The 23258-nt window shown below is 37.9% G+C and overlaps 1 protein-coding gene across 9 annotated transcripts in view; it reads left to right on the top strand.

Moving 5' to 3' along the window:
* The window catches only part of RABGAP1L (RAB GTPase activating protein 1 like), a 266858-nt gene that overhangs the window by 56362 nt on the left and 187238 nt on the right, over window positions 1-23258 (top strand). For all 9 annotated transcript variants that reach the window (XM_082312703.1, XM_082312693.1, XM_082312699.1 and 6 more), the window contains 2 exons: window positions 2024-2117; window positions 6902-7052. In XM_082312703.1, coding sequence (XP_082168829.1) covers window positions 2024-2117; window positions 6902-7052 — 245 coding nt within the window. The remainder of the gene's footprint in view (window positions 1-2023; window positions 2118-6901; window positions 7053-23258) is intronic.

The raw sequence follows: 23258 nt of genomic DNA, 5'->3' as shown, positions 1-23258 counted from the left end.
AAATCAGGAGAGGAGACAATTTAAAAAATGTAGTGCATTTAATTGCTTTAACTTAACTTTTTTTAGTTATTACCAGGCCTGGGTGGAAGGTGAGGAGATTTGCCTTTACAATATTTTTGATAATTTTAAAATGAAAGGAAAGTTGAGTCTTCAAATATATTTCTTCCACTGGAACTTAATGGGTTCCTTTGGTTACTGGGAATCCTTTTATAGTGATACCAAATTTTAGTTAAACTTATAAATTTGGGGGTTTTAGATCTTTCTGTTTCCATCTTTAGATCTAGTGAATGTATGCAAAAGATTGGGAAACATTAATATCAAGTTTCCTGTAGGTTTATGATGAGCGTGGGTGTTTTTGTGGTGTTTTTGGTTTTTTGGAGGTTTTTTGTTTGGTTGGTTTGTTTTTTTAAATTCTAAGGGGAAGTATTTAAATGCAGGTTGGTCTTGTATTTTGGGGCCTGTAAAGCTGTACAAACAGGTTCCAACGTTAAGGGTTTCACTAATCTAATGTTCAATATGAAATACAAAGAGATTTCTGATATGCCTCTCTCTCCTCTCACGGCAGCATTTTTGCTGTTAATTGTCCTTGAGATACAGTATATGCTATCTTTGTCCTCACAGTTAGTTGTCAAATTCAAGCACTGATGATATTTTTATTAATGACTTGTATTTGACAATTGCTGAGACTATAAATTAGAAATGTGTAATTGAAGTGAGAATGACAAGGATGAAGACTTAAGAGGATAATTGTGCAAGTACTGAAGATCCTCCTCTACCTGAACTACTACTGTTGGCTACATAAAGGTGGACGTGAAGTGTTTAACATACCTGAGGAATTAAAGATACTAGGTCAGCAACCAGATGTGACTGAGCTGTGTTGAAGAGAGTACCTAGGGGATTTTGGGAGCAGATGTAGCTTTGGTCCTCCTTTTGTGTTTTATTTTAGCTTCTTGAGACAGCTCAGTTCACAGGAAAGAGAAGCCTTGGAGACCCTCTAACGTGTAAACTGTCTATAGCTTCAGAGGCCTCCGAGGATAATGGGGCTGTTGCAGCGTGTCTGTTTATTTTGTGTTTCATAGTAAAGGTGCTGAGAATTGGAGCCCTGTCAATGTTTGGTGGTGTTGAAATTGTACTCATGTTTAATTTTTAGCAGTGTTTTATTCAGATAAAACTGGAAAAAGTCCAAATAACTGCAAAACCATGTTCACGTGAGGACTGTTCAGCTCACTGTGGACAGCTGCATAGACCCAGAAGAAACTTGGAAATTGGATTGTTACTTGAATTGGATGGTTATTTGAGCATGCTATCCCAGGCTCACATTATCCCTTCTAGTTTTGTGTATTAGTCATATAATGATATGTATCCCTCCGTAAGTGTTTTATTCTTAATACTTACGAGGTTTCTTTTCCACTTGAAGCATTCTTTTCTGTTCCATGCAATATGACCTTTAATGTCACAGTGTTGTTTTTGCTGCTCTTCCATGAACTTGTTTCAGTAAAAGAAACTATTTTGTGGCTCTGGGTAGGCTGCTTGAGATCAGAGTACCACATGAGAGCAGAATGGCATGTAAGGGATGCAGTGTAATGAAGTAGTGTTATCTACTATGCTTTAAAAGAGAGTTCTCTTTATGTGGAGTCTGGAGTGAATCTGACTTTTAGGTAATAATGCATTGTGAACTTTCATTAAATGGATAGTTGACAGCCTTGAATCTTTTCTCATGTAATGCTTTCCTAGATCCCAGCCCTTTTTCCTGTAACAGTGCTGTGAATTATTCCCTAATCTTGTTCTCTTAAACTTTATGGTAACTTTATTAATACACTTGGTTTGTCAGGTCTGCTAAACATTCTTTATGGTTCCGCTAATATTTTCTATGTCTTTTTGTGGTTTTAAAACTGATAGGTGAAAAGAATTTGTCTTGAGACCTATATGTATGCATCTTTAATGTCTATTCTCTTTGGTAATTGTGTGCATGCTTTTGTTTTCTTGTTTTGTCTTTTTTTTTTTTTTTTCTTTTCCTTTCCAGAGAGTGATAATGAACTCTCCAGTGGCACTGGTGATGTGTCAAAGGACTGTCCTGAGAAGATTTTGTATTCCTGGGGCGAATTACTGGGGAGATGGTAATGCTTCATTTCTTAAATTTAGATTTTAAATACTAATCTTTTATTTGTTTTGTGAGACTATGTGCTCTTGAGCAGGAGGTTTGAAAATCTTCACCTTGCACAGTTTAAAAACTAAAATATAAAACACATTGAATCTGTTTTTTAAACCTAGTTTAAAAGGACCTGGTAAATCCTCTTATTTTAACTTGCAGTTATTTGACAAATGTCTCCCACAGCATCTGCAAAAGTGTTGTTTTTTTCAGTGTTTGAGAATATGTTCTGTATGCTCACACTGCAGGTGTGAGTCTTCAAATGCAGAACTTTCTGGCCATCCATGTTCCTTGGGACTGGATGTTAAGCTCTCACGAAACTTGGTGCCTCTCAGTGCTAGGATAGAAAAGACAGAGCAACTCCAGTTTGTCCTGTCTTAAGTCATTTGTGCTAGCTGACGTACATTTAATTGATTGATTTGTTTAGAGGCACACTTTTTTTTCTTTTTGTGCTACATGTAAGCACTTGAAAAGGGATTCTAGAAAGACACTGATGCTCGCTGAAACTGTTTCTGTTGGAGAGTAAGATGAAGAATATTTGTAAGCCTAGAGTATGTTCTCAACAGTGTTATTTCTTTGGTTTAATTAAGTGCTTCAGTAGCAGCGTATACCTTGCCAAGAGAGGAAAATATCTGCATATTTGCTACCTCTGAGAGACCTTCTACTATTAGCAAATGCCAGAACCACTTATTTGGTTTTCCCTCTGTAAGTAGTAGCTCCGGCTGCCTGAGACAAAAATGATCAGAGGCCCTTAATTTGGAATTGGCAAAATTTCCTTTTCCTAACTCCAAAAAGAGTGCTGAAAAACATTTTAAGGATTTATTCGGGCAGTTCCCCCCTTTATGTGGTCACTTTGTAGCTTTAGAGAAACGCAGCCTCTTCCTGCTGACCTCACCTTTAATGGAGATCTCATGCAAAGGTTACTAAATGAGACATCACAAGATTTTATTGAGCTTAATGGAACCCTTCCCTCTGGAACCCTTCCCTCCCGCTTGCTTTTAACTATTCTGTCATCCAGGTTTCTGGCCTCAATGAAAGATCTTTTTGGGAAAGCACAAATATTTAATTTATTTTAATGATTGTACAAATATTCTCACTATGGACCCTCTGAATGATTAAGAAAATACTGAGGAAAAGTGTGGAAGTCAGTTGATCCCTATAGACAACTGTGTTTTCCTCACCTGAAAAGGCTGTAAACAGATCTGCTCTGGGGTTGTTTAGAACTTTCCAAGGCCTGTTCTAAAGAACATCCAAGAGAGGGTTTATAAATTGTTTGCAATTTTATATCTGGCACGCCAAGGCCAATGAGGGAAGCCATCCTGAGTCCATAAAGAACTGTGTGGCAGGTTTGTTTTAATCTGCATTGCATTTGCACTGGAAGATGCTACTTTTAATTTTTTTTTTTCTTTTAATTCATCTATCAGTTGATTCTTTTAGTTCTAACTTTTGCCCTTGACAAATATCTGGACTCCTGTGGATAAGCATGCTGAAGTGAAGAACCACCCACAGCTCATTCTCTCGAGTTTCACATAACCAACTATTTCTTCAAGTTACTCAAGTATACTATTCAATGAAACAAAACATTTAAGACTTTTGGAGTAAACTATTTTGAAGTCCTAACATAAACTTATACACTTAACTCAGAGAATCATTCAGTAGTTAAAACACCTTAGTTAAAACGAGTTAAAAATGGGATGAGAAATGGGAGATCACAGCCAGCTTGAAGACTAGCAGTAGCAAACATTTTCTTTAGGAGTGTCTCAAGCAATATTACCTTTTGAGAGAAATTCAAGTGTATAAAATACTTGAATTCTTGAGTAGTGTTAAGCTACATTTTAAGAACAAGACTTGGAAACAGTAACAGATGAAAAATGTTAACAATTTGAAAACTAAAAATAGAATTGTGTTGAAAACTGCAGCATACGCTAGTGGAATATCTGTGCACTTGTAAAAAAAGTAAGTAAATAAAAATTAACATTTCCACTTGGAGAACTGGTGTGCTGATTTGTCTCTTAGGTGAAAAATTTCTTGCATTTTAATTGTTTCTTGTCATTTCATTAAAATGTCACTATAACCTAACGGACTGACTCAGCAGAAACATTGCTCCAAGAGACTCCTTCAAACTTATAAACCGGAATAAGAATAAGATAATTTACCCAAAAGATACAATAAACAGTTGGAAAGTAATGGAATATCTTTTAATTTATTTTAGTATTTACTGCATCCTCAGCGTTAAAGTTGTTCTTGCAAGCTGAGCTAGTTTAGCTGAGTACTTAACTATTTCTGATGTGTTTAAAAAAAAAAAAAGCCGTAATGGTCAATAGGAGTCTTTAATCAGAAATATTTGTTTGTCAAGTTGGAGCATAGTCTATGCATCGCTGTTCTGTATCCTCCCTCTTTGATGCTTTAAAATTATGTCTTTGAATTTTGCGCAGGAGAATTACAGCACTTTGTAACAAATTAAAGATGTCAGCATCCATGAATGACCCTTTTTTTCCCACGTGCTAGAGGATAAGACTAGAATAAGACAAGCTTTTATTTTATGCTTCTTTCTGTTATAGTCTGGCCAAGCAGGTGTCAGAAAGTGTCTAGGAATGTAAGGTGCCTGGGCCTCTACACAAAGGAGGGAAAAATGTGCATTTGCTCATTATTGTAGAATGCAGAGCAAGGTTTATTAATGATCAAGCTGCTTCCCAAACAGACACTCAGAAATGGAGAAATTGTCTATTAAAGTTACAGAGTTATGCTTTACTGCATGGACTAATGTTGCTAAAGTATTACCTCTACTGTAAAACTATCTAAATATATGACAAATCCAGTAAAATCTGGTATACTGTAGGATGCTTAATTCTCAGTTGTGAATGTTTAGTAGTAAGGATGGTATTACAGCATGGAATGTGCATCTCTGTTAGTTGTTGCCATAAAGTATTTGCATTGTTTTCTTGGTGTCACTGAAAAATTCCCTGTTATGTTTATATGGGAATGCATCTTTTTAGCTGTTCTTTTTATTTTATCTGCTTGCCGAGTCCTCAGAGGTGGCCTTCTGTGTTTCATATATAATACATATGACAAAATCCATGTAATAACCAAACTAACCTGATTTGAAGTGTGCTATGAATGCTTCATTTTCACGCAACTTGAGCTTTAAGTTTCTGGTGTATTTTATTTATTTATTCCTGAATGTACGTTTCATAATTCTGTAACCGCTTAGAGTATCTAGTTCTTTTAATATTTCTGTGGATATTGTTTTTTCTTTCTAGCTTTTTTCCCATCACAAGACCATTAGTCTAATGTGACTTGCTGTAAAATGTACTGAAAAAGAGAAAAGGGACTAGTTGGGTTTTAACTTGGCTAACCGAATGATAAAATTTGAAATTACTTTTGTTGCACTACACATTTAAAATTTAAAATAATTGTTGTGTTTAAAGCCTTGTTCTAAAGCATTACATAATCACACACTCTGTTTTTAATTCTCAAGTCATTTAGAAAAAAGGGGATATCCTCTGAGTATAGGAAGAAGAAATTTATTTAGAGCACCTTTTAAATTTAAAAACAGTAGTGGTAAACTGTTCACATCTTAATGACCTGTTTCAAAGAATGAGTACTCGAAACATTTACTTAAAATCGAGGGTCAAATTGCCAGTTATTTTATTTAATTGCGGCTTGCTAGCATTTGGCTAAACTGCCACTCTCACTATTCTCTTACCAGTAGAGTTGAAAAACTTAACAATGGTCAAAACAGTGAGAGAGCAAAGCAATTCCTGCATTAGAAAGAACAGAGTCAAACCACACAGTCTTCCTGCTGCATTGCTATGAAAATTGCCATAGTAAGTCAAAGCGAGGTTTAATCCAGATCAGTAAACACTATTATCTCAGAAAAGATTTTTAAACATCTGTGAGTGAAAGCTCTGCAATATTGTGCGTATGCAGTGATTTTATCCTAAATGTATGGGCTCAGTGACTGGATTATTTTTGAAAAACACATCTTTAGTATTCAACCTGTCTGAATACAGCCTTTACATAGTTCTGCGTACCAACTTCTGTATGATTAATTATGCAGCCTTGGAAAATAAAAAAAGTCATCCCGCAATTGTCTTCCTACATTTCTTGCTGTGTGTACAAACAGATAGTAAAATGCTAGCTTAAACTAATAGGCACATTTATTTGGAATGGTGGGATTTTACCAAGGTATGTGCAAGTGTTACTGCTTTGTGGGACTTGCAGCATACTCTTGGCATTAAGTATAAAACTGGAACTTCAGTCTTCACGTCAGTACTCTTAAATCTGGCTTTTATTTGTTTTCCAAAATTTATTTCTCTATACAGTTTAGGTTATTTTTAATTTCCTTTTCTTAACCTAAGCTAAATGTATATGTTGAACAAATATTTAAATTGAATTGTCTGCACAGATGGCACGGTTTTCTCTTTCAATTAAAATTGTTCTTCATTAGCCAGTTTAGTTCAATCTCTGCAATTGTTTATTGTTCTAATTTTCATTAATTTTTCCAAACCTAGAGAATTTGGGTATCACTACATTTTGCCACTGGTTCTTATTGTAAATCCTTGCAGAATTCTTGCTTTCCATCTGACAAATACTAATTAGGGTAACGAGTGAAAGAGAAGTTTACGTTGCTAGTTGCTGACTCTACTTTTAAGAATAACATTGGAAAGTTGAAAAAGTTTGAATATTTTTTGTCTTGATTTCTACTCTCGTAGTTGGAGTAAAATAGGCAAATGATTGTCTGTTTCTCAGGCACAATAATCTTGTGGTGAGACCAAATGGATTATCTACCCTGGTGAAAAGTGGTGTTCCAGAAGCACTAAGGGCAGAGGTTTGGCAGTTGCTGGCAGGATGCCATGACAACCAGGCAATGCTGGATAAATATAGAGTTCTCATCACAATGGTAGGTGATTTTTTTTTTTTTCTTCTTTCTTTCTTTGTTTTTTTTCCTTTGGTTAAAATGAATTCTACTGAGCAGCAGCTTTATTCAGTGGCAAAGTAGCAGAACAGTGAAACACTTTGACTTGTTTTAAGCAACTGAAATTGTGATTAGGTGACTTTACCTCCTGCCATGGGTACCTGCTGAATGGCATTAACAATAGAAATTGCTGACCTATATCTGTAGTAATGCTTGACATTTAGCTTTCTATTCACTTGCTGTGATGATAATAAGCACATCAGCCTGTTGTTCAGGTGTTTGTTTTTTTTTTTTAATAAACTAAAATTCATTGCTTTGTTTTTCAACAGCTTCTGTTCTCTGTATGCCTTAATTTTTTGTTTTTTAGTTTAAAAAACAAAACAAACCCAAACAAAACCCCACAAAATTGGGCATTTCTTGCTTTATTGTTTATTTAAAAAAGAATGTTAAAAACATTTTTACCTAGCAGGAAACCAGTGTCCTTGCTGTATGGGCGATTCGAGAAGAGAATCCTGTTGGGAATCTCTTCCCATTCTGTATCCTAATGTCATCGGTGCAGTCACTAAACATTATAAGAAGTTGTCTGCATAGATGTTCCAGACTGCTTATAGATGTGATGGATAGATTGAGAACCGCTGTGTTGTAGTAGCAAAAACTCTCTGCAGTGTCAGGAGGTAAACTCACCATTTGGGGTTCTAAAATTCTTGCCACTGCAGGTTAGTTAAGCACTGAGAAAAACAGCAGTCCCAAAAATGGTCATAATGGCAGAAGCGGATGAAGATAATTTTATATGTTGCTCATAGAAAGTGTTGGATTTGTTATCTAGGGAATGAATCATCTGTCCATACAAAAGTTCTGGGGTAGATGTTGTTAGTAAAAGTTTCCTTTGATAATGTTGTCATATCTTTTTGATACTTGCCCTCATAATTTGACCTACCTGCTATGTTTGTAAAGTTTAAAAGCGTCCCCAGAGTGAGATCTGTCCTCATGGCTTCTTTTTCCTTTACCAATAAAGAAGGATGTTTGGATAGTGTAAATTTTTCTTTTTGACGTTATAGTTGGATTATATTTTCCTTAGAAACCATTCACAGGACATCTGTCAGCTGTATGTTGCATCAAAACCACCTCCATTATTTTGCTCTTGCTTTCCAAAAGTGGGGAAGATGTTTGTTTCACAGCGGAGGAGGGAGTGGAAAACTTCTAAAATGCAAGCCTTATCTTGACGCTAGGGCCTTATGCCTTAAAAATACCTTGCTATACTCGGCCTTTTCACAATAGAAATATTTCAGTGATATATATTTTGGAAGATGATATTGCATACAGTATTTAATATGAAATATTACACTGTTATGGATTAGAAAATTAAATCCTATTCTGAACTGAAGCATTTAGCAAACTCAGTTTTTTTTTCTGAAGTAAATCACTTTTCTCTGAAATCACAAAATTTCTTCTATAGTCTGACTGTATATAACTGCTAGTGATCACATCGTTTGGCAGACGTTGCATGAAAGGATTCATGAAAAGAAATGAACAAGAGAGAGTCTATGCCAAACCAAAGCTAAGGCCCATTTTTAGGAATAGTTAATATTAGGCACTCCAGAAAAACTTGTCAGCTAATTTTTTTAATGAATTATTATCTGGTATTTATGTCCGTGAACAGAACTTTTCTCAGTTTCATTTTGGTGTGTTGGTAATGTGAATTAAGCTATTGGGGGCGGGGAGGATGTATATATTATTCTCTGAATCCTACTAAAACCTTTGCTGTAGTTTTATCTTATGTGTCTCAACAATAATATGCATGTTAAACTTCAGAGTTATTTGGGTATTAATGATTGCTCACTTGCCTTTCCTGTATGAAAAAAGCAGAGCTGATTTCTTTTTTCTGCGTTGTTGGTATACTACCGTTCCAATATACCAACAGCATGTACTTTATTTTTTCTGTAATTATTTATTCTTCCCATCAAATACATAGCATTAATCTTGATTCTTTCAGTTTACGCATACATTTACACAGATTCATTTTCTCCTCGTATTTTGGTCATTCTGCTTAACGTTTCTCTCTTGTTTAGGCTCACTTCTGGAAGCTGGGTATTTTTGTGGGTGTCTTGACCACTTTACTAGTACATCCTGTAAGCATTCCTGAGCGTGTTTCTGTAAGACATTCCGAGGTCGTTAGAGGTGGCCGTGTTCTGCACTTGCAGTCTTGAGAATAAAGTGTGCTGAGATACAAGAAGTAGGAGGTGGTAGTAACATCTGCGACCTTGACCCGCTACCTACTTACCTCCTCATGCAACTCCCCCTGGTACAGCTCTCTCCCTTAAACAGCTCTCCGTTACTGCCTAGGTCGCTTGAACCTTTCATAACACTCTGTCCCGCGCTGCTCTGTCTCCTAGCTCATTTTAACAGGTCCTTCGTAAGAGCCTGCTCTCCCAACACCCCGGCCCTTTCCCCTTTCTGGTCATTCAGCCTTACCTGCACCATTTGGTTAAATTGCCAGTTGCAGTACCTCACTGAGAAAGAGGGCACCTGGAAATCACTAGAAAAATCTCTGCACCCAGGGATGTGTAAGAAAGTAAGTTTATATGGGTGCAGTTGGGGTTTTTTGTCTGGTCATCAAAATAACATGGCTGAACTGTGTAACGCTGTAGCAAATGCTATGGAGTACTGTAGGAATTAATATAGTGTTAGCCAGTACTTACCAGTAAGGTAAGGAATACCAGCCAGTTTTTTTGAATGAGGCTTGGCTTTAAAAGCATCTTTGACATCTTTGATTTCTTGGATTATGAGAAAATTTCAGAGGGCTAACTTGAGGAACAAATCTTGAAAACTGTCATTTTACTATCATAGTGTAAAAGGTGAACCCGATAGCTGGAATAATTAGTATTGAACATATGATGCGTAATTTATGGCTACCTCTTATGGGGGGACACAGAGAAATCTAGTAAAAACTGGAACTGTTGCTGGTTAACTCCTGGTGAAACTCGGGAAACTGCTCACCAGTGGAGGAGAAGAATTGTATTGTTGGCAGGCCAAAAATGTGATGAACTGAATGATAGCAGACTCTCAACATTTAAATTCACTCTAGAGATTGAGATAGAGACACATTTGTTGTTCTACTCCAGTTGCATGCAGTTTGTCTAGTATGTTAGATGGGCCAACTACTGTTCACAGCACTTAACAGATCTGGTGTGCATGTTATAGTGTGTATATCCATCTGCATGCAGAGCTCTGAAATCTACTGCAATATTTTTCAGTTAGAGGAGTGTTTTGTTCAGTGTGTTCTGTAGGAGAGGGTAATTTGGGGCTTGTTTTAGTGTTTCAGTTCAGCACAGAAAGCAAAATAAAGTCTCTGTCTTATTTAGAAAAATTGACGCCTTACTTATTTTCCTCAAAAGGCATGCCCTCTAGTCCTCTGCACTGGAGGTCAACAGTCTGTCACGAATGATCTAGTGAACTCTGTTTCCTTTTCCATATCAGAGCACTCACACACCTGTACATTTCCCATCTCTAGCTGAGTTTGGAGTACCAGGAGGGAAGGGAGAAAGAAATACTTTTGCTCTCTCAAATACTTTCTTACTGACAAGCACTGTCTTGCTATATCTCACGTCTCCCGCTGAGTTTCAGCTTGGTGATTACCATGAGCCTCTCAGAAATTTTGACTGGAGCACAATAGTAGGTCTTGCATACAATTTTAGAGAGTAGGAGTTGTGATTTGGCAGCTGCTTCATTTCTGACATATATGTAAATCTGTACTGTATGACAATCAAAATCTGCCTTAGTTACCTTTCTGGCATGTGTGCCGTAGGCTTTTGACCCTGCTGCACGTGGCACAGTAAAGAAAGGGGAAAATAAAAGATACACCAGCAGAGATAAATACATTTATATGTGTGTATATATATTTAAGGGAAACACAAACGCAAATCAGAGTGAGAAAAATCTGCTTGTGTGATGATAATGAAAGGGTAATACTGGTACTTGTATATAGAGCTTTTGTAAAAGCATGTCAGATCCATTTGTTAAAAGAAGGTAAGTAGAAAACCATGCATAAGCTAGGGGCACTTCATTGATAGAGTTTTTTCTCCTGCCCACTTGACATTATTTCATGTTCAGCTTCACTGGTTCCTCTCAAGAGACTCAGATGAATATTTCCCATGACGAGATATATATTCAGCTCTGATAAACTGACCAGTGACAAGCCACAGTTTACCCCAGTTACAGTTGAGGTGACTGGTAACTGTCTTCAGCAATAGTTACACTCCACTTTGCCCCACTCGCTGCCCTTACTCGACACTGTCCCTTTCAGAGGAGGTGTCAGGCACTGTCGATGTGTACGTTGTTAGAAATCTGCCGTGGCTTGATGGCAGTCACAAAGCAACTTACTGTAGAACACTTGTTGCATCTGAATTGGGACAGATGTTTTATTACATCTTGTGCTGCCTATTATTAACATTTGCTTTTGTGTTTTAGATGGTTTCATTCTTGTATGTGTTCTCACTGCTGAATTTGTAGGGCAAGACTTCTTTACATCCTTTTCAGTGTTATGGACTGGGTGCCTGTTTTGTAGTGCTGTTACTGATCACTCTTGAAATCACCTACGCTCGAGTCCTTTTTCCTGAGTTTGGAAAGTAACAGCTGTCAGGGTTGTATGTAGTTGCATAAGTAAAATAATGAAAGCAAAAAAAGAAGGCAGTCATTCACATTCTGTAGTTTGAAAACTTTTGGATGGACCATTTTAAGGTAGGATTTATGATTGTTAAATGTATAATTTCTTTATAAAAGACTTCCAGTTTACAATCTGATTTCCATTAAGAAATGCGCTGTATATATAAAGTTCATCAAACAGCTTATATAGACTACTTTTAAATGCTCCTCTGGTTTAAGAAAACAAAACTTGTTTTAAATTTATTATTATTATTTTTTAAAGTATGATCAGAAAAAGAAACCTGGTTTCAGATAAAGTAGATGTTGGTAGCAGTATGTAACTCAAAAGCAATGAAAATTTGCATATGAATGTGAATGCCCATTTTCAGACGGATGGTGACTTTGAGTTGAAGGTCTTAAAGAAAGACTAAATGGCTGTCCTTCCAAATGACTTGTAAGAGAACCAAAAATAAGATTATTTGTTTATTGTCATAATTTCCTTTGGCAATATGAGCATGTGCCCAGAACAGTTAGAGATAATAACTAATTAAAGGGTCAGGCTTCAGAAGAGTTGGCCAAAAAATAGCTTTGTCTGCTGACTGTGTAATGGTGTTTTGCGTCTGGGCCAATAACATTTCAAGCCATTCTACAGAAGAGTGAAAATCCTAAGAATTCTTCCAAAGTCTGAAGCAAAGATGAGAGGCATTGATTTGGGGATTAAATATTGCCCTATAATGAAAATAATTTATCTCGGTAATATAATAATTTTAAATTGGCACTAATGACACAAAAGTATAATTCTCATGCAGTAGGGACCAATTACATGAAAGTACATTCCATTGCTGCAGAAGATGGACCAACTGTATTTTGTTTTTTGCCTGGATGAAATCTAATCAATTTGGAGCTAATATATGTAGTTTATCCATTCTGTTTGGACCGGTATTATTATTTCTGATTCCTACAAGGCAAATCCTCTCATCATAAAGCAAAAAACAAAACAACAACAACAACAACAACAAACAAACAAACAAAAAACCAACGAAAGTTAAAGTTTCAGATTTCTGGAGGCCTCTCAGGTTAAAAGTTTTTTTAGGCCCAGACAAAAAAATTAAACTTTAGCACTTGTTTGCTGAAAAAAACAGAAAATGATGGCAAGTGGAAACAGTCTGCATACACTAATGGAGTTATATGTTACACATTAATTTTCTCTTACCCATGTAGTCACAAGCCCTACAGTGGATGTGGTCAGCTGCCTTGGCCAGGATCAGCTGTGTGTGACATGGAGGACAAGGGATGCTGGCTACAAAGTCATCCCTACGCCTCTTGGGTTTCTCTTGGTTAGTGACAACAAACTGTTTTTTTGACAAGTTTTTGGTACTCTGTAGGAGCCAAACAATTCTCATGGTGTGGTCTTTTCCCTCGGAAGCTTGCTGGCTTCCGCCTGTGTAAATCTTAAGACAGCGTTGCTGCTCTTTGTCTCTGTTTCCTCATTGTGGGTGGGTTTGTGGCTTCCAGCCTGTTTTCCTGGTGGCAGAGGTGATGTGCTGTAGCTTTGCTGCTAATCTCTGACTGGCTGGTCATCAGATCAATCTTAACACTTCTGTTACAAACCTCTACAGAAAAGGAAGAGCTACAGTAGAGAAAAATCTTTGAAATTCTTTAACAGCTGTATTTCATTACTGTAAGCATTTTCTGAGAACAGAAACTTTTTCACAGTGGTAGGACTGTGAGAAGTCCTATAAATGAATGTCTGTATCATGTCTTCTCCCAAAGGTGTAATAGTGGCCTCTTGTCCAAAATAAAAAGTTAGAAATAAAATAGCTAAAAATAGCAAGTATCGTTGAAGTTTCATCATCAGTCTTCCATGTGCTGAATTAACTTTAATTATCTGTTTTCCTTAGTGCATCTATCTGCAAACTGATCTCAAAGGACTGAAGTAAAGATCAACTTTCATATGAAACTAATGTAGAAATGTATTTACTTTTTGCACTTTGAAATTACCCAAAGTGTTCAAACAAGAACAGGTATTTGCTTCTTTGCTTCATACTTAATATTTACTTGGCTTTTTTATTTTTATTGCTAGTTTGCTCATATAGTTAGTAAATGGAAAGTGGAGATTACAAATGAGCCACTGTGTCTATGCAAATAGGATTAAATGCAGTTAACTTTGAAAGTGGTGCCTTGATACCATGTTTGTGGGGTTTTTGTGGTTTGGTTGTTTGGTTGTTTTTTTTTCTTTTTTTTAAATTTGTGTTAAACAGTTGTGTTGAAACAGTTTAGCTGTGGATAGACAGAATTACTTATATAGGAAGGCTGTTTTAGTTTGAGTAGAAAATTAATCAAGCTTGTTATTTGCAGCAATACCAAAGGATATTAAGTTAGCCCTAGGAAGAGCAATATTTTTTGTCCCAATGGCATCGTGCAGGGTTCCACTGCTCAGTGTTCTGAGACTAATTAATCAGTAAGGGTGTCTAATTAAAAAGATGACTGTTCACCAGCTGCCACAGCAGGTTAGTTAATGGACTGAAACATTAGAGTATTTTTGTAGCAAATATTTGTGTTCAGAATGCTGCATCTGTTTGCCCTAACTGAAAATGGGGGAGTTTATGCATCTACATAGCGAGGAATAACTTGTATGTTCTCTGCCCAGTGCAGTGGGAAGCGACCCATTTCATCAGAGCTCTGTCTGTTAAGCAGTCTGGTCACAAACCATGTGAGAGTATCAAGAGTAGCATGTAACATGTGGGTTTCTTCTTGCAGCAGTTTTTCAAAAATGTGTCTATGAAGTGAAGCATTCTCATATTTCTAAGTAGCCTGTTGTCCTGGACTACAGCCAAAACTGGTATGACTACCATCTTTACTTTTGACACGTGCTTATGGCAAATAGCCTACTAAAAATTATAAAGGTTACCCCTTTTGCAAGAAAGCGTCCTGAAATCTTTGAAAATGGTACCTTGCCCAATTTGTGATTACAAATATTAGAAACACAGCATGCCTGTCTTTTTGCACTGAAGAAATTTCCCAGCAATAGAAGTTTAAAAGTTTTGGAAATGCTGATCTATTATATTTTTGTCGTTCTAGTTTTTTCTTTGCATGTTTATTTGTTCTCTCTACTAATTAGGAACAGTCTCCCTTAACTTTTAGAGACATTAGATATCAAGGATGACATAGCTATATGCTTATCAATTATAAAAGATCCTATTAAAAAAGGATTAATTATCATTCTAAAAAAATTGTGATTTTTTTCAGTTGACTAAAAAGATTACTAATACCTGTTTTATTGCTTTTTGAATGAGATACTTAGATATTAAGCAAAATAATTCTAGAGGAACTGATCATTTTGAGATGTATGTGCAACTTTTCCAGTTTCATGTTTCTTTTAAATTTACTATCTATAGGCAGTTCCTTACGTTTTACTTTTCTCTACCTTTTCTGAAAGGATAAGGATAGAACCATAGAATGCTTTGGGATGGAAGGGACCTTTAAAGGTCATCTCGTCCAACCCCCCTGCAATGGGCAGGGACATCTACAACTAGATCAGGTTGCTCAGAGCCCCATCCAGCCTGGCCTTGGATGTTTCCATGGATGGGGCATCTACCACCTCTCTCTGGGCAACCCGTTCCAGTGTTTCACCACCCTTATTGTGAAAAATTTCTTCCTTATATCCAGTCTGAATCTACCCTCCTTTAGTTTAAAACCATTACCCCTTCTCCTGTCGCATCTTTGAATCTGAATTCTCTCAGTGCCAGGAGGCACACAAGGCGCGAACATCGTTCTTCCACTTCGATCGGTCTGCGGCTGCGTGCTCTGGAGTCCCAAGGGCCACAGCGCAGTCTTCTGTTGGTTTTTTCCTCAAGACATGACCGATCCAGTTCCATCTCCTCCTCCTCACTTCATTACTGATTTTCTCCATCTCCATCTCAAGTTGATGCTCGTCGTTTCTGCAACTTTTTTTTTTTTTTTTCTGGGAGGAGGTAGTTGGCCTCCTGCCCAACCCCCATGACTTGGAGGGCCAGTGGTTTTTCTGTTAGGGTGGCCTTCCCTTAGGCTGCGTTGGTTCGCGGCACCTTCTTCAATTTTATCCGGTGCACCCTCCAGAGAGGGATCCCCTATCCACCACCCAGGGGACGCTCCTTCTAGCTGTGCAGCCCCAGCCGAAGGCCTGTCGCATCAGGCCTTGCTAAAAAGTCTGTCCCCATCTTTCTTATAGGCCCCCTTTAAGTATTGAAAGGCCGCAATAAGGTCTCCCCAAAGCCTTCTCTTCTCCAGGCTGAACAGCCCTAGCTCTTTCAGCCTTTCCTCATAAGAGAGGTGTTCCATTCCTCTGACCATTTTTGTGGCCCTCCTCTGGACCCTCTCCAACAGGTCCCTGTCCTTCCTGTGCTGAGGACTCCAGAGCTGGACGCAGCACTCCAGGTGGGGTGTCACTAGAGCAGAGTAGAGGGGCAGAATCACCTCCCTCGACCTGCTGGCCACACTTCTTTTGATGCAGCCCAGGATACAGTTTGCTTTCTGGGCTGCGAGAGCACATTGCCAGCTCATGTCCAGCTTTTCATCTACCAGTACCCCCAAGTCCTTCTCAGCAGGGCTGCACTCAATCCCTTCATCCCCCAGCCTGTACTGATACCAGGGATTGCCCCGACCCAGGTGCAGGACCTTGCACTTGGCCTTGTTGAACCTCATGAGGTTCACACAGGCCCACTTCTCAAGCTTGTCCAGGTCCCTCTGGATGGCATCCCGTCCCTCAGGCGTGTCAACTGCACCGCTCAGCTTGGTGTCATCTGCAAACTTGCTGAGGGTGCACTCGATCCCACTGTCTATGTCATTGATGAAGATATTGAACAGCACTGGCCCCAGAACGGACTCCTGAGGGACACCACGTGTCACTGTTCTCCATCTGGACATCGAGTGATTGACCACTACCCTCTGGATGTGACCATCCAGCCAGTTTGCTATCCACTGAACAGTCCACCCATCAAATCCATATCCTTCCAATTTATAGAGAAGGATATTGTGGGGGACCATGTCAAAGGCCTTACAGAAGTCCAGATAGGTGACATCTGTAGCTCTTCCCTCGTCCACTGATGTAGTTACTCCATCATAGAAGGCAGGACTTGCCCTTGGTGAAGCCATGCTGACTGTCCTGAATCACCTCCCTGCCCTCCACGTGCCTTAGCACTGCCTCTAGGAGGATCTGTTCCATGATCTTCCCAGGCACAGAGGTGAGGCTTGACAGGTCAATAGTTCCCAGGGTCCTCCTTTCTACCCTTTTTAAAAATGGGTGCCATGTTTCCCTTTTTCCAGTCCACAGAGACTTCACCTGACTGCCATGACTTTTCAGATATCACGGTGAGTGGCTTGGCCACTACATCAGCCAATTCCCTCAGGACTCTGGGATGCATCTCGTTGGAACCCATAGACTTATGTACGTTCAGGTTCCTCAGGTGGTCGTGAACCTGATCTTCACTTACAGTGTGAGGACCTTTGCCCCCCGATCCCCGTCAAATGGTCCGTTGACTTGGGGGGCGTGAGGAGAGAGGTTGCCAGTGAAGACTGAGGCAAAAAAGTTGTTGAGTACCTCAGCCTTCTCCTTGTCTGTTGTTACCAGCTCGCCACTTTTGCTCATCACAGGGAGTACGCTTTCTTTAACCTTCCTTTTCTGGTTCTACCTGTAGAAGCCCTTCTTATTATTCTTTGCATCCCTCGCCAGGTTCAGCTCCAGCTGAGCCTTGGCCTTCCTGATCCTATCCTTACACAACCGGGCAGTGTCCCTGTACTCTTCCCAAGATACCAGTCTCTTCTTCCGCTGCCTGTGCGTTCTCTTCTTGCCCTTTAGTTTGACCAACAGGTCATGGATCAGCCATGCCGGCCTCTTCCCTTCCTTGCCTGATTTCTTACACCTGGGGATCGAGACATCTTGTGCTCTATGGAAAGCATCCTTGAAGACCTGACAGCTCTGTTCTACTCCCTTGTCCCTGAGGGCCATTTCCCAGGGGGTCCTGTTGATTAACTCCTTTAAGAGCTGGAAGTTTGCTTTCCTCAAATTCAGGGTCCTGACTATACTCTTCGCCTGAATAGGATGACTTGTACTTAACTCTTCTCTTAAACTGAGATTGTTCATTTCATGGCAAGTAGATTCTTGGTATTTTTATAATTTAATGTGGTTTGTAGGGAAAAATCAGATCATATGTTGGTTAGATTGATAGGATGCCTCATTTTTGGTATAAGGTGAGCTGTTAGTGCTGAGTTACAGTCTTTTACTTGTTTGAATTATTTTAGTGGTGCTGCATATTGTGGAATAATAAAGTATATATGAACTGAAAATACTTATTAGAAATTAGTGAAAAAATGGTGCCTCTGAAGAGCAGAAGTTGACAGAATTTTAATTCTTTAAATAGCTTCATTCAAATTCAGACTTCAGATAAAAGGTTTAGTTTATTATGAATGTACTGGGGTACCTAGTTTCATAGTAAATGTTAATACTAGTCTTACAAACTCAGGAATAAAATGTCCCTAAGGTGAATGTAATTTGCCAAGTTTTGATTCATTTAGAGCTCATCTGGAGAAAATCTTTCAATTTTGTGTGCACAAAAGGGAAAATTTTGTGCTCACTCTTCATCTTCAAAGAAATTCTTCAATGTAATGACAGCTCTTTTCAGGAAAAAAAGGAGTAGCATCCATTAGTAATTTTTATTTTTATGTCACCTTAATTTTACCTTTTATGTATGATAGTTGAGGTGGAAAATAATGCCAATAATATTTTTTTCAGGGCCTGCATAAAATTATAAAATGTTCTGCCACATTAAGAATTTTCCTGCAATTTCTTTTCCATGCATAACCACTTATGATAGCACTAAAATGACACTCTCAATACAATTCCTGGCTCTTGGGGTGCTGCATGACCTACCGGCTCTAAAACTCACATAAATTGACACATTTGTTCTGAAGGGTAGAGTGCAAATGAGATTTGTATTTGCCCTCTTGGAGACCGCATTCTGTTTTGTCTGTGTGAATTTATAATCTGTTATCTGCAAAACCAGGGGAGCATAGATGCCCATCGTTTCAAACAGAATGATAAAACGTTGGGTAATATCAATATTATGGCCTGAATAGGTTTAAATGATGGTTACTGGAAGAATTGATATTAAAATTGATTGTCTCATAGACTCTGCATATATGTATATTGATGCAGATAAAAAGTGTTTCATTAGGTAGGATGGAGCAGGGATGTCTCAGTGTCCCGATATTTCTTTACAGTAGAGTGTGTGGTAATAGCTGGTAGTTCCGGTAAATGCTTGGCACCTCAGAGCACATTTTAAAAATCCATACTCCTTTGTGGATAAAACATTAATAGGTATCCTAGTTTAATTTTAATATTGTTTTGTTAATAGGTGTTCAGTTTTCCTGTAGCAGTAACGATGCTGATGCTTAAAGAGCAGCCATAGTATGAAGATGTTTTAAACAATGGTATTCTACGCCACTGAGTAAAATTGGATCATTTCTGAAGTTCTCTGCAGTGTGTGTTGTCTTTATGTAATATATTCATTCTGTGTGTATGCATCTATCTGTTACAGCATAGAGCACTGCTTAGATGAAGCAAATTGTTACGTATGTGGACCATTGTAAGAGAGCTGCAATTCCTGAGAGCGTAATTTTTTTTTTTTTTTAAACAATCAACCTTCTCTTGGTATTACTCTTTCATCTAAAACTCACTTCTTCCTAACCATCCCCTGCTTTCAAACAAAGGTTGCATGACCGGCATTCAGGAGGCTGCGTTACTCAAGGGCTGGAGCTGTTGAAGGTGAGAGGAAGAGACAAAACATGGGGTTTTGTATGTTACTGTAATGGAGCAGTTAGTATGAGCAGAATTAGGTGATATTATCCATATAACATCTACATTCTGGAAATCAGAAGACTGCACTGAAAATCAGAGTAATTGGATTTTAAATGTCTTGTTTGTAAGGCTAATGAATTTCTATTATTGCACATGTAAATAAACAGTAATGTTAGTCTTCAAAAAAATTTCAGGCCAGCCTCAGTCTGACTTTGAAATAAGAGAGCCATTTGTGTGTCACTGGGTTGCTGAACTGCCACGTTGGCATGTGCAAGTGGCTTGCATATGCAAATGCAGTGACTCTATCTAAAAATTACCTATGTCTCTTGAAAATCTGGATTACTAGCTGTAATTTGTAGTTGCAATGGTTTGTGTCTGAATTAAAGCTGAGAGCAACCTCCTTGTAGATTCTGTTGCTTGATTTTTGAAAGGTGGTTTCAAACCGTCAAGAACTGCTTTCTCTAAAAGCCCAGTCTGGGGTCCTATACTTGCTTACACGGAGAAGGATGCAGAAGTCAGTCTTTAAAATAAGGAATACTTCCTGTGACTATTTTATGAAAGTTAATTTTTCAAAAATCTTAAATACATTTATTTAAGAGAGTAAACCACCTTTTCCTGACTATTAATTGCTGCTTTCAGTACGTTAACATTTGAGGCCATAAGAATTAAACAAAGTGATCTAAATGCTTGGAGACGAACACTAAGAATCAAAGGATCCAAAAGTATACTTTATATCTAGCTTTTTTTTATTTCTCAATTGCTGTTTAAAGTCTCTTAAAATGCCTTTGTTAACAACAGTACTAGTGGTCAACATTTTATTAAAGCATGTTTTACCATAGCAGTGTACAGCTAGCAATGGGCAATTCACAATAATTGCAATAGTAACAAAACCAGAAGGGCCTGAGTGTGTGTAGAACAATTAAAGCATACATAAGTGATGAATACATCACTTAAATTCAATCTGGAATTTAATATAGGGGTAAATTCTGATACCTTTTGCTACATTAATTTATGTATGACTTCTTTATGATAAAACCCCAAATGGCAATATTATTCATATGTTCTTCAGGAATGTTCTTTCTTCTAAGGGGCTGAGCTAGTATTGAATACATTTTACAGTAATCACTTCAGAAGAGGCGAGAGACCTATAGATCATCTTTACAGCCTGTATCTGTTAAACATTTTTTTTCCCTTTCTAGTGATGAGTGTGCTCATACCAATTAAGAGTAATTTCCCCTATCAGCAAGCAAATTTGCAGCTGCTGAGGTGAACTAACCAAAAGGAGATCAATTGTAGTCTGCTAGTGCATATACTCTTTCTAATAATCTCTTATGTAGGTTTCTGTGGACATACCCAAATATTTTGGCAGCTAAGATTTTTTTTTTTCTTGTTAATTTTCATTAGTTGTTTTTTAAACTGACAACTGAATATTGATGATAGGGACCTTCATATTTTTTTATCATATGCTGCATATGACAAAGCCATCTCCATATGGCTGGTTTGTCTCAAAAGCAGTCCAGTTTCAAAATATAACTTTTTTTTTGTCTAGGTAATACCATATACAGCTTGAATCTAAAACTAAATTGTCGTATACGGGGGGTGCGCTTTCAGGCTGTGCCTCATCCAGGCTGTGTGCTTGCCAGAAGAGGTTTCTTTTACTGCATGTTCTGTCTCTTCAGTATACCCTCTCTAGCGATTGCAAGGCTGATGCATCACAGTAATTTGTAGGCTTTTTATTTAGAAAACTTCCTTCCCCCCATTTCTCTGTTACAGCAATGAGATTGATAGGCTGTGTAGCTGTGTTGTCACTAGGTGTGGTGTAAGGGGCGAGATGGGAGCGTATAGCTGCGGCAGGGCAGGACGAGGGGTGAGCCCATTTTTGAGGCAGCCTTAGTTAGGTTAATGTAACACTACATTCTAATTAAGTATGCTACTTGTTACCTATATGGCAAAGGAATTAGAGGTACCGTTTGGAAAGATGCCACCTTTCTTTCATGAATTTGTAAATGTAATTTCAGAAAGCGCTTTTGGTCTTTGTTGTCACACCTTCCAGGATTTCCTTTGCCTTTCTATGAAAATGCTTGCTCTCAAATTCTTCTTTTATGGAAAATTGAAAATATAGAAACATATGTTAGGGATAAAATGTGCCTGCAAAAGCTAGAATAAATATTCTTTTGGGATGCTTTTATATATACATATATATTTTTTCACTACAGAATGGCTATACCTGAAATGTGACCCCCACATGCTGAATGCAAGCAATAGATTTACATAGCTGTCAGTGAAGTGGAGTGATATTTGGACTGCTGCACGTTTTCTTTGAACTCGAAGACTTACATTTCAGGCAACCATGCACTTGATTAAGTTTAGAATATTATACAATGAGGAAACTAATTTCATAGAAAGCTCAGAATAGCATGTCTTTTGTTTTCAGTAGCTGATTGAATCAGCAACAAACCTTGAAAATATGCAGCCTGGCTCCTTTAGCCTAAGCATTAGACGGAATACTTCTAAAACTTTGATTTAAAGCTTTGATATTCTTATGTCTAAGATTTATCCTGACCGATGAAAAATTATGTATAGTGACTGTTGTACATGGAGTTTTCCTTTGCAGAAGCTGTTGACTTTGTCACAGGTCCATTAGTTAATGTATTTTCCTACATTATTTGTATCTTTAGAAGTACCTGTGGCTTCATGTGATGCTTAAGAGGGAATGAGTTAACTGTGTATGAGTTAACTGTAAGTAACAGTTAACTGCCTTAAGGATTAATACTGAGGTTGGGGAAACAAAACTACAAAAATATACTTAAATTTTCTGTGTTATCCTTGCTGCACTCCCTTGTCTGTTGTTTGAATTTCCAGTGTACATATCTTGATTTTTTTGTGCTGCAATAAGGAGTTAATCTGATTCTTTTCCCTTTAGCACAAGTGAAGGAGGAACTTGACTTTGATCTGTATTCTTGGTCATGCTACTCCTGCATGCTGAAAGCTCTCGTGGACTGGGCTGAGAGACTTTTCATGAGGGTCAGAAAAGAGCTATGAGTAACAGTAGTAGGAACCTTGATTAACTGCAGTGAAGACAAAATACAAGGCACATACTGTGTTAAAATACTACCTTACACTGGGATGCTAGCACATGCTACGCACATGGTTCCAGTGCAAATATTTCCAGTGTAAGTTACTGTTTCTAGTCATAATTCTCTGAAGTATCTGTTAAATACTTCGCTTATTACTAATTAAGGCTTATCTGAGTAGGGGCTTTGAAACATTTCACAGTGCACACAGTTCTGTTAATTTCTTAATAAAAGTGGCAATTTTGACAATCTGACAAGTGTTGGATGGGAGACAGTGAGTTCTCCAAGATTGTCGTGGAAGTGCTTGTATAGCTATGAGACCTGTAATAATGATCAAGCATGTATCAGAAATTTAAATACGTTATGATCTTGTAATTACAGTCATCTTTATAATTCCATATATATAAAGGGGCAGAACTCTGCTGCTTCAGACAGATGAATTTTGGTATTCCCTAACGTTTCAGTACTTAATTCAAAATCATTAAGTAACTTTTAGTTATACAGTGCCTTTCAATCATTGTGGTGACTGACATAAATACTGTCCTACTGCTGTTTATTTTAATAGTAAGCTGATACCTTTTATGGATCTAGGTAAGGTTGCCAGGACATTAATTAAGTGGCATAAGGTGTGTGTTTCTTCCT

Source organism: Platalea leucorodia, assembly GCF_965183815.1.
Source record: "Platalea leucorodia genome assembly, chromosome: 5".
Lineage (NCBI taxonomy): Eukaryota > Metazoa > Chordata > Aves > Pelecaniformes > Threskiornithidae > Platalea > Platalea leucorodia.
This window is presented reverse-complemented; position numbering and strand designations above follow the sequence as displayed.